General features: G+C 58.5%; 1 protein-coding gene across 2 annotated transcripts in view; it reads right to left on the bottom strand.

The window, feature by feature from the left end:
• Positions 1-896: 896 nt before the first annotated feature.
• The window catches only part of HIF3A (hypoxia inducible factor 3 subunit alpha), a 30,968-nt gene continuing 20,464 nt past the window's right edge, over positions 897-11,400 (bottom strand). Inside the window, exons 7-15 of one of the 2 annotated variants that reach the window (XM_074533925.1) lie at positions 9,535-9,641; positions 8,584-8,728; positions 7,459-7,565; positions 6,511-6,695; positions 5,663-5,710; positions 3,920-4,185; positions 3,106-3,178; positions 2,263-2,320; positions 897-1,149 (exon numbers count right to left, since the gene is read on the bottom strand). In XM_074533925.1, the coding sequence (XP_074390026.1) occupies positions 1,085-1,149; positions 2,263-2,320; positions 3,106-3,178; positions 3,920-4,185; positions 5,663-5,710; positions 6,511-6,695; positions 7,459-7,565; positions 8,584-8,728; positions 9,535-9,641 (1,054 nt within the window). In that variant the 3' untranslated portion in view covers positions 897-1,084. Of the gene's footprint in view, positions 1,150-2,262; positions 2,321-3,105; positions 3,179-3,919; positions 4,186-5,662; positions 5,711-6,510; positions 6,696-7,439; positions 7,566-8,583; positions 8,729-9,534; positions 9,642-11,400 lie in introns of those variants that run through there. The other variant, XM_074533924.1, reaches the window with a different exon arrangement.

Raw genomic sequence — 11,400 nt, 5'->3', positions numbered from 1 at the left:
GGGGGGGGGTGTGCGTGTGGGTCCAGCGGCTCCAAGGAGGAATTTGGGGAGGGGGCTGGGGGGTCTCAGGAGGGAATTTGGGGCATTTGGGGGTTCCCAGGAGGGTTTGGCAGGAATTTGGGGGGGGTCCTGGGGGTCTCAGGGGGGATTTGGGTGGGTCTGGGAGGGATCTTGGGGGTCTCAGGGGGGTCCTGAGGGGGTTTTAGGGGTCCCAGGGGTGTCCTGAGAGGATTTTGGGGGAGTTTTGAGGGTCCCGGGGGTCTCAGGGGGCCTCCTGAGGAGATTTTGGGGGGAGTTTTGAGGGTCTTGGGGGGAATGGGGAGGGGTCTTGGGGGTCCCAGAGGGGTCTTGAGGGGGAATTTGGGGTCCCAAGGGGTTCCTAAGGGGGTTTTGGGGTGGCTTGGAGGGATTTTGGGGGGATTTCAGGGGATTTTGAGGGTCCAGGAGAGAATTTGGGGGGATTTTGGGGGGTCCCAGGAGGCTCCTGAGGGGGTTTTGGGGAGATTTTGGGGGTCCCAGGGGGTCTTGGAGAGGATTTTGGGGGGGATTTGAGGAGGGGTGGTCCCGGATTTGGGGAGGGGGTGGGAGGAGACACAAAGCCCCCACCCACCAAAAAGGGGGGGCGATTTCAGCACCAAATTTGGGGGGTCGGGACCCCCAAATTGGGGGTCGGGACCCCCCAAAGCACCAAACTGGATGGTTGAGACCCCCAAAGCACCAAATTTGGGGGGGTGGGACCCCCAAATTGGGGGGCTTGAGACCCCCCAGCACCAAATTGGGGGTGTCAGGACCCCCTAAAGCACCAAATTGGGGTGGAGGGGTCCCCAAAATTGGGAATTTGGGGGGGGATCATAAATTGGGGGGGGGTCCCTGAGGGGAGGATTTGGGGAAAAAATGGGGGGGGGGTGGAATTTTGGGGGGTCTTTTTTGGGGTGGGGGGTGTCAGGTGATGGCTTTTGGTGCAGCCCCCTCAAAACTGTGAATTTTGGGGAGGGGTCGCCCCAATTTTGGGGTCCCAAAGCGAGGAGGGGGTGTGGGTGATAGGGGGAGGGTCCTTGCTGGTTTTTTTGGGGTCCCCCCCCCCTCAGGGACCCCTTCCCTGGGGGTTTTGGGGGGTCCCGGGCAGGGTCAGACCATCAGCCAGCAGCACTGGGGGGGGGGAACAGAAATTATTGGGGTGTCCCCCCCCTCCCCAAATATCCATTTTGGGGGGGGTCCCCTAAATTTGGGGTTCCTCCCTCCTTCCATTATTGGGGGATTCCTATTTTTGCCCCCCACCCCAATTTTGTGGTGTCCTCAACCACCCCACCCCAAAATTTTGGGGTCCCCCCAAATCCCCCTCCTCAAATTTTGGGGTCCCCCCAGGTTTCGCCCCCCCCCCCAAAAATTTGGGACCCCCATTTTTGGCTTAAACAGCCCCTCCCCCAAATTTTGGGACCCTCTCATTATTGGGGTTCCTCCCATTTTTGGTGTCCCCTCCCCCATTTTTGGGGTCTTTCCCACCCCATTTTTTTAATGCTCCCCCCTCCCCATTTTTGGTGTCCCCTCCCATTTTCGGAGTCCTCTCCCCATTTTTAGGGTTGCTCCCCCATTTTGGGGTTTTATCCCCCATTTTGGGGTTCTCCCCCTTCTCCCCCCCCATTTTTGGTGTCCCCCCCAATTTTTAGGGACCCCTCCCCATTTTTAGGGGTGTCCCCCCATTTTTGGGGTCCTCCCAATTTTGTGTCCTCCCCATCATTTTTGGTGTCCCCCCCATTTTTGGGGTTCCCCCCCATTTTTAGGGTCTCCTCTCCCTATTTTTGATGCCCACCCCCCATTTTTGGGGTGTCCCAACTCCATTTTTTGGGTCCCCTCACATTTTTTCGGGCTCCCTCTCCCAAGTTTGGGTTCCCCCCCATATTTTTGGGGTCCTCCCAATTTTGTGGTCTCCCCCCCATTTTTAGGGTCTCCCCTCCCTATTTTTGATGTCCCCCTCCCATTTTTAGGGTCTTCCCTCCATTTTTGGGGTCTTTCCCCCCCCCATTTTTGTTCCCCCCCCATTTTTTGTGCCCCCCCAATTTTATGGTTGCTCCTCCCCCATTTTTTGGGTCCCACCCCACTTTTGGGTTTTCCCTCCCATTTTTAGGGTCTCCCCACCTCATTTTGGAGTCTCCCCCCATTTTTTGATTTCCCCCCCCCCAATTTTTAGGGTGCCCTCCATTTTTAGGGTTTTCTCCCCAATTTTTGGGGTGTCCCCCCCCCAATTTCGGGGTCCCCCCTCACCCAGGGGCTGCTCCTGGCCCAGGCTCAGTCCTGGGGGGTCCCCACTCAGCAGCAGCCCCTGGGGAGGGGGACACAGGGGGACAAAGGTGACAAAAGGGGACAGGACACGGTGCCACACCCCCGTGTCACCCCCCCTCCATGGTGTGTCCCTGTGTCACCTCTTTGTGTCACCTCCCCCTCCCTTCCCAGTGTCCCCCAATGTCCCCCCAATGTCCCAGTGTCCCCAATGTCCCCAATGTCCTCAACCCCTCCAATGTCTCCAATGTCCCCCCAATGTCCGCAATGTCCCCAAATCCCCCCAATGTCCCAGTGTCCCCAACGTCCCCAGTGTCGCCCCAATGTCCCCAATGTCCCAGTGTCCCCAATGTCCTCAATGTCCTCAACCCCTCCAATGTCTCCAATGTCCCCCCTGTCTCCAAATGCCCCAAATGTCACCCCTGTCCTTCAATCCCCCCAATGTCCCCAATGTCCCAGTGTCCTCAATGTCCCCAATGTCCCCCCAATGTCCCAGTGTCCTCAGTGTCCCCTCAGTGTCCCCCAATGTCCCCCTCAATATCTACCCCTGTCCCCAATGTCCCGTCAATGTCCCCGCCCTGTCTCCCCCAATGTCCCCAATACCCCCATTGTCCCCACTGTCCCCAATGTCCCACCATCCCCCCCAATGTCCCCAGTCCATCAATGTCCCCAATGTCCCCAATGTCCCAAATATCCCCGATGTCCGCCCCAGTGTCCCCCCTGTCCCCAGTGCTCCCCAATGTCCCCAACGTCCGCCCTGACCCCAATGCCCCCCAATGTCCCCAATGTCCCCAATGTCCCCCCCGTACCCTCCCCACATTTCCGTACCAGCAGTTGTGGGTCCAGCTCCGCCCGTTTCAGGGGGGCCCCGGGGGGATCCTCCGGGCTCGGCTCCCGCGGCCTGGGGAACGCGTCAGGCCCCGCCCACAGCACACAGGCCACGCCCACCACCACACCCACACAGGCCACACCCATTGACACACCCACACATGACCCACCCACAGTCACAATCTCCCAGGCCATGCTCAGAGCGAAAAACACACTGGCCACGCCCACCGACACACCCAAACAGGCCATGCCCACTGTCGCACCCATAGCCCATAGCCACGCCCACAACCCCATGGACACACCCACAACACCAACCTGTAGCAATACTTATAACACCCAAGGCCACGCCCACAATGTATAGACACGCCCACTGCCCTGTAGCCACGCCCACAACCATATGGCCACGCCTATCCACGCCACACCCTTCCAAGCCACACCCACAACCTCCACAGCCATGCCCACAAGCCACAGCCACACCCACATATCCATGGCCACGCCCACAAGCCTATGCAACATCCCCAAAGCTGTGACCACGCCCACAACGTAATAGCCACGCCCACACACCCACAGCCACACCCACATTCACATAGCCACACCCCAAACCCCACAGCCACACCCACACCCACAACCCATAGCCACGCCTACAGCCACGCCCTTCCCAAACCACACCCCCACATCACAAAAAAAGTTTTACCCCTTCCAAGCCACACCCCCTTTAAAAGCCACGCCCATAACCACACCATAACAGGCCATGCGCACACCCCCGTCCACAACCAAGCCACGCCCCTCATTAATTCAGCCAAGCTCCACCCACCTCTTCCTAGCAGGGCGTGGCCGCGGGGCGTGGCCGAGGGCGGGGTCACTGCCCCATCGCGGGAGGGCGTGGCCAGGCCGGGAGGGGGCGGGGCCTCGCCCGGGGAAGCTGCGGGCACGGGGCCGCCTCGGGGGCGGGGCCTCGGTCTTGTGGGTGGGGCCCGGGCGACGCAGGCCCCGCCCCCTCTGGGGCTCGGCCCCACCCAGCTGGAAATCGCCGTCCATGGGGATGTAGGGGGCCAGCATGGCCAGGTCCAGGGCGGGGGGCTGCGAAAATAACGGGGTGCGGGGGGGTTTGGGGTCACATTTGGGGTCTGGGGTCTCATCTGGGGTTTGGGGTCACATTTGGGGTCTGGGGTCTCATTTGGGGTCTGGGGTCACATTTGGGGTCAGGGGTTTGGGGTCACATTTACGGGATGGGGTTTGGGGTTGGAATTTGGAGCCCCCTTCTGTTTATGGGGTCAGCATTTGGGGTCTGCTTCCATTTACGGGATGGGATTTGGGGTTGGATTTGGGGTTTGGGATTTGAGATTTGGGGTTTTGGGTCTGGGGTTTGAGGTTTGGGGTCTCCTCCCATTTATGGGATGGGATTTGGGGTCCCATGTATGGGTTGGGATTTAGGGTTTGGGGTCACATTTGGGGTCGGGATTTGGGGGCGGATTTGGGATTTGGGGTCAGGATTTGGGGTCACATTTATGGGTTGGGGTTTGGGATGTGTGGTTGGGATTTGGTGTATCCTTCCATTTATGGGATGGGATTTCGGGTCAGATTTGGGGTCAGAATTTGGGGTCTCCTCCCATTTATAGGATGATATCTGGGATTCCCCCCAGAACCATTTATGGGCTGGGATTTGGGGTCTCCTCCCATTTATGGGGTCGGGATTTGGGGTCCCAACCCCCCATTTATGGGTTGGAATTCGGGGCAGGGATTTGGGGTCCCCTCCCATTTATGGGCTGGGATTAGGGGTCAGGACTTGGGGTCCCCTCCCATTTATGGGGTGGGATTTGGGTTAGGGATTTGGGGTCCCCTTCTGTTTACAGGATGGGATTTGTGGTCAGGATTTGAGGTTGGGATCTGGGGTCCCATTTATGGGCTGGGATTTGGGGTCAGGATTTGGGGTCTCCTCCCATTTATGGAGTAGGGATTTGGGACTGGGATTTGGGGTCCCCCCCATATATGGGTTGAGATTTGGGGTCAGGATTTGGGGTCCTCTCCCATTTACAGGCTGAGATTTGGGGTCCTGTCCCATTTACGGGGTTGGGATTTGGGGTCCCCTCCCATTTATGGGCTGGGGTTTGGGGTCCCCTCCTATTGGGATTTGGGGTCCCCTCCCATTGGGATTTGGGGTCCCCTCCCATTTACGGGCTGAGATTTGGGGTCCCCTCCCATTGGGATTTGGGGTCCCCTCCCATTTATGGGCTGAGATTTGGGGTCCCCTCCCATTAATAGGGTCAGGATTTGGGGTTGGGATTTGGGGTCCCCTCCCATTAACGAGCTGAGATTTGGGGTCCCCTCCCATTGGGATTTGGGGTCCCCTCCCATTTATGGGCTGAGATTTGGGGTCTCCTCCCATTTATGGGGTTGGGATTTGGGGTCCCCTCCCATTGGGATTTGGGGTCTCCTCCCATTTATGGGGTCAGGATTTGGGGTTGGGATTTGGGGTCCCCTCCCATTTACGGGCTGAGATTTGGGGTCCCCTCCCATTGGGATTTGGGGTCCCAGGAGCGTCTCCCCCCCCCTTTACCTGCAGGGTGGTTCCGGGGCTGCGGCTCCCCCCAAAAATCTTCTGTACCTGCAGCAGCGCGTGGGGGCTGGGGGGGCACGGCCACCGACCCCCAGGACCCTCCCAGAACCCCCCAAAAAACACCCCAGATCCCCCCTGACCCAAAAAACCATTCTAGAGCCCCACCGGACCAAAAAAACCCCAGACCCCCAAAAAAAAACCCCAGAACTCAAAGACTCCCCCCCCCACAAAAAAAATCCCAAGACCCCAAACCCCCCCAAACAATTCCAAAACCCCCCCCAAGAGCCCCCAAAACCCCCCACAACCACAAAGATCCCCCCCCAAACCACTCCAAAACCCCATAAAACCCCTCAAAAAACCCCAAAATTCAAAAAAATCCACTTGACCCCAAAACCCCCCCAGACCCCAAAAGCCCCCCCCCCAAACAACCCCAAAATCCCATAAAACTCCCATGATCCCAAAAAAACCCACAGAACTCCCCACAAAGACCCCCCCAAAAAAAATCCCAGGACTCCCCAGGACCCTCCCAACCCCCCCCCCACCAGACCCCAACCCCCTCCCAAACAACTCAAGACCCCTCATGACCCCCCAAAAACCCCAGACCCCCCAAAGATCCCTCCCAAACAATTCCAAGACCCCAAAGATCCCCTCCAAAAACCCCTCTGAGCCCAAAGACCCCCCCCACAAAAAACAACCAAAACCCCATTTAAAAAAATCCAACTCCTCCCCCCAAAAATCCCCCTAAAACCCCAAAAAAAACCCCCCCAAAAAAACCAAAAAAACCCCAAAAAAACTCAAAAAAAACCCCAAAAAAGCCCCAAAACCTCCCAAATTTGGGCCCCACTGACCGGGGAGGGGCTGCGGGGGCGGCGCTGGGGGGCGGGGGTCGCCGGGGGGGGGTCGAAGATGGGGGCGAGGAGCCGGACGAGCTCGGGGGAGCAGAAACGCCGGGGGTCCCTCTGCAGGGCGGCCTCGGGAACGTGGGACGGGCGCACGAAGGCCAGGAGCCCCGGGACCCCCGGGACCCCCAGGTCTGGGGGGGGAAAACGGGGTGAGACCCCCGGAAATATCCCCAAATTATTCTGAGACCCCAAAAACCACCCTGGGTCCCCCCAGGACCCTCGGGACCACTCCCAGACCCCCCAAATTCTGCCCCCCCCACCCCTCTCCCAGTCCGTCCCAGTCCATCCCAGTCCCTCCCAGTCCATCCCAGTTTGTCCCAGTCCATCCCAGTCCATCCCAGTCCATCCCAGTTCCATCCCAGTCCGTCCCAGTCCATCCCAGTCCGTCTCAGTCCCTCCCAGTCCATCCCAGTCCCTCCCAGTTTGTCCCAGTCCCTCCCAGTCCATCCCAGTCCCTCCCAGTCCCTCCCAGTCCATCCCAGTTCCATCCCAGTCCATCCCAGTCCCTCCCAGTCCATCCCAGTCCATCCCAGTTCCCTCCCAGTCCATCCCAGTTCCCTCCCAGTCCCTCCCAGTCCATCCCAGTTTGTCCCAGTTCCATCCCAGTCCATCCCAGTTCATCCCAGGTCCATCCCAGTCCCTCCCAGTCCGTCCCAGTCCCTCCCAGTTTGTCCCAGTCCCTCCCAGTTCCATCCCAGTCCCTCCCAGTCCGTCCCAGTCCGTCCCAGTCCCTCCCAGTCCCTCCCAGTTTGTCCCAGTCCATCCCAGTTCCCTCCCAGTCCATCCCAGTCCCTCCCAGTTTGTCCCAGTCCCTCCCAGTCCCTCCAGTACACCCCAGTCCCTCCCAGTTTGTCCCAGTCCATCCCAGTCCGCACCCAGGCTCAGGTCCAGCACGGTGTCCGGCGGGTTGGGGGCGGGGGCCGGGGGGCGCCGCCCCCCTCCCCAATTCGCGGCGCTGCGTTTGCTCCAGGGACAGAACGAGCCCGCGCTGCTCCACGCGGCTGCGTTTGGGGAGGGGGCGTCAGGACGAGACCACCCCCCAAAATAGGGGTTTGGGACCACCCAAAGAGGGGTTTGGGGGGGGTCTCTGGTGGGGTTTTGGGGGTCCCCAATCCCCCCCAAGAGGAGTTTTGGGGGATCTCGAGGTGAGATTTTGGGGGTCCCCCCGCGACCCTTCCCCAATATTCTCTGAGACCTCCCAATGTCCCCAATCCTTCTCAATGTCCCCAATGCCCCCAATGTACCCAATGCCCCCCAATGTCCCCCAATGTCCCCTAACACCCTCAATGTCCCCAAATGTCCCCAATCCCCCAATCCCTCCAATGTCCCCATTATCCCCAATGTCCCCAAATCCCCCAATGCCCCCAACGTCCCCAAATGTCCCCAATCCCCCAATCCCTCCAAAGTCCCCATTATCCCCAATGTCCCCAAATCCCCCAATGCCCCCAATGTCCCCAAATGTCCCCAATCCCCCAATCCCTCCAATGTCCCCATTATCCCCAATGTCCCCAATATCCCCCAATGTCCCCAATCCCCCGAGCGTTCCCAATCCCCCAAATGTCCCCAATGTCCCCAAACCGCTCAATGTCCCCAGTGTGTCCCCATGTCCCCACCTGAGCACAAAGTGCAGGCACACAATGCCCTCGGGCGCCATGTACCCAATGTCCCCCCAATATCCCCAATGTCCCCAAATGTCCCCAATATCCCCAATGTCCCCAATGTCCCCAATGTCCCCAATCCCCTCAATGTCCCCAATGTCACCAACACCTCCAATCCCCCCAATGTCCCCAATGTCCCCAATCCCCTCCACTGTCCCCAATGTCCTCAGTGTCCCCAACATCCCCAAATGTCCCCAATGTCCCAAATCCCCTCAATGTCCCCAATGTCCCCAGTGTCCCCAGCATCCCCAATATCCCCAAATGTCCCCAATGTCCCCAATCCCGCAATGTCCCCAGTGTCCCCAACATCCCCAATGTTCCCAATGTCCCCAGTGTCCCCAGTGTCCCCAAATGTCCCCACCTGAGCACGAAGTGCAGGCACACGATGCCCTCGGGCGCCGCTCGCCCCCCGCCCATGACGGTGGCCTGGGTCTGCGCCCACAGGAACCCCCCGCGCTTGGCCAGGAACCGGTACTGGCTGGTGACAGCCTGGCCCTTGCTGAGCACTGGGGACATTGGGGGGATTGGGCACATTGGGGACATTGGGGACATTGGGGACATTGGGGACATCGGGGGGATTGGGGACACTGGGGGGATTGGGGGATTGAGGACATTGGGGGTGTTGGGGACATTGGGGATATTGGGGGACATTGGGGACATTGGGGACAGTGGGGACATTGGGGACATCGGGGACATTGGGGGTGTTGGAGGATATCAGGGGGCAGTGGGGACATTGGGGACATTTGGGGATTGGGGACATTGGGGACAATGGGGACATTGGAGGGATTGGGGACATTTGGGACATTGAGGGATTGGGGACATTGGGGACATTGGGGACAATGGGGACATTTGGGGATTGGGGACATTGGGGACAATGGGGACATTGGGGAGATCGGGGAGGTTGGGGACATTGGAGACATTGGGGACAATGGGGACAGTGGGGACATTGGGGACATTTTGGACATTGAGGGATTGGGGACATTGGGGACAATGGGGACATTTGGGAACTGGGGACATTGGGGGGCCACCAGGGGGCATTTCGGGTGTCCCGAGGGGGTTTTGGGGTTCCCCTGGAAATGTTGGGCTTCCTGGGCAGATTTTGGGGTTCTTGGTCAGATTTTGGGGTTCTTGGTCAGATTTTGGGATTCCCGAGGGGGTTTTGGGTTTTCCCTGGAGGAATTTGGGTTTTCCCTGGAAACTTTGGTGTTCTTGAGGGGATTTTGGGGTTCCCCTGGAAACGTTGGGTTTCCCAGGCAGATTTTGGGGTTCCCGGGTGGGGGTTTTGGGGTGGTTTCGGGTTGGGGGCACTCACGGGTGTGGACGCTGCGGCTCAGGGTGTTGGAGTCGAGCGCGTGCACGAACTCGTACAGGGAACAGCCCAGGAGCTCCTCGGGGTGGTACCCGGCCACCTCCCCGATCCTGCACCCCAAAAACACCCCAAAATTATCATGGGATCCCCCAAAAACCCCGGGAGCACATCCCAACATTGCTCTGACCCCACACCCAAAATTCCATAAAGGACCCGGCCACCTCCCCGATCCTGCGCCCCAAAATTATCGGGGGGACCCCAAAATTATCATGGAATACCCCCAAAAACCCCGGGAGGACATCCCAACATCACTGCGACCCCGCACTCAAAATCCCATAAAGGACCCAGCCACCTCCCCAATCCTGCACCCCAAAATTATCGGGGGTGACCCCAAAATTATCATGGGATACCCCAAAAACATCGGGGGCACCCCAAAAACATCGGGAGGATACCCCAACATCACTGTGACCCCACACCCAAAATCCCATAAAGGACCCGGCTACCTCCCTGATCCTGCACCCCAAAATTATCGGCGGGACCCCAAAATTAACGTGGGATACCCCAAAAACCCCGGGAGCCCATCCCAACATTGCTCTGACCCCACACCGAAAATCCCTTAAGGGACCCGGCCACCTCCCCGATCCTGCACCCCAAAATTATCGGGGGGACCCCAAAATTAACATGGGATACCCCAAAATTAACATAGAATACCCCAAAAACCCCGGGAGGACATCCCAACATCACTGTGACCCCGCACCCAAAATCCCATAAAGGACCCGGCCACCTCCCCAATCCTGCACCCCAAAATTATCGGGGGGACCCCAAAATTAACATGGGATACCCCAAAAACATCAGGGGCACCCCGAAAACATTGGGGGGATACCCCAACATCACTGTGACCCCGCACCCAAAATCCCTTAAGGGACCCGGCCACCACCCCGATCCTGCACCCCAAAATTATCGGGGGTGACCCCAAAATTATCATGGGATACCCCAAAATTAACGTGGGATACCCCAAAATTATCGGGGGCACCCCAAAAACATCGGGGGGATACCCCAACATCACTGTGACCCCGCACCCAAAATCCCATAAAGGACCCGGCCACCTCCCCGATCCTGCACCCCAAAATTATCGGGGGGACCCCAAAATTATCATGGGATACCCCAAAAACCCCGGGAGCACATCCCAACATTGCTCTGACCCCACACCCAAAATCCCATAAAGGACCCGGCCACCTCCCCGATCCTGCACCCCAAAATTAACGTGCGATACCCCAAAATTATCGGGGGCACCCCAAAAACATCGGAGGGATACCCCAACAGCACTGTGACCCCACACCCAAAATCCCTTAAGGGACCCGGCCACCACCCCGATCCTGCACCCCAAAATTATCGGGGGTGACCCCAAAATTATCATGGGATACCCCAAAATTAACATGGGATACCCCAAAATTATCGGGGGCACCCCAAAAACATCGGGGGGATACCCCAACATCACTGTGACCCCACACCCAAAATCCCATAAAGGACCCGGCCACCTCCCCGATTCTGCACCCCAAAATTATCGGGGGGACCCCAAAATTAACGTGGGATACCCCAAAAACCACGGGAGGACATCCCAACATCACTGTGACCCCACACACAAAATCCCATAAATGACTCGTCCACCTCCCCGATCCTGCACCCCAAAATTATCGGGGGGACCCCAAAATTAACGTGGGATACCCCAAAAACATCGGGGGCACCCCAAAAACATCGGGGGGATACCCCAACATCACTGTGACCCCACACCTAAAATCCCATAAAGGACCCGGCCACCTCCCCGGTCCTGCACCCCAAAATTATCGGGGGGACCCCAAAATTATCATG

Source organism: Zonotrichia albicollis, unplaced genomic scaffold (assembly GCF_047830755.1).
Source record: "Zonotrichia albicollis isolate bZonAlb1 unplaced genomic scaffold, bZonAlb1.hap1 Scaffold_170, whole genome shotgun sequence".
NCBI classification, from domain to species: domain Eukaryota; kingdom Metazoa; phylum Chordata; class Aves; order Passeriformes; family Passerellidae; genus Zonotrichia; species Zonotrichia albicollis.
This window is presented reverse-complemented; position numbering and strand designations above follow the sequence as displayed.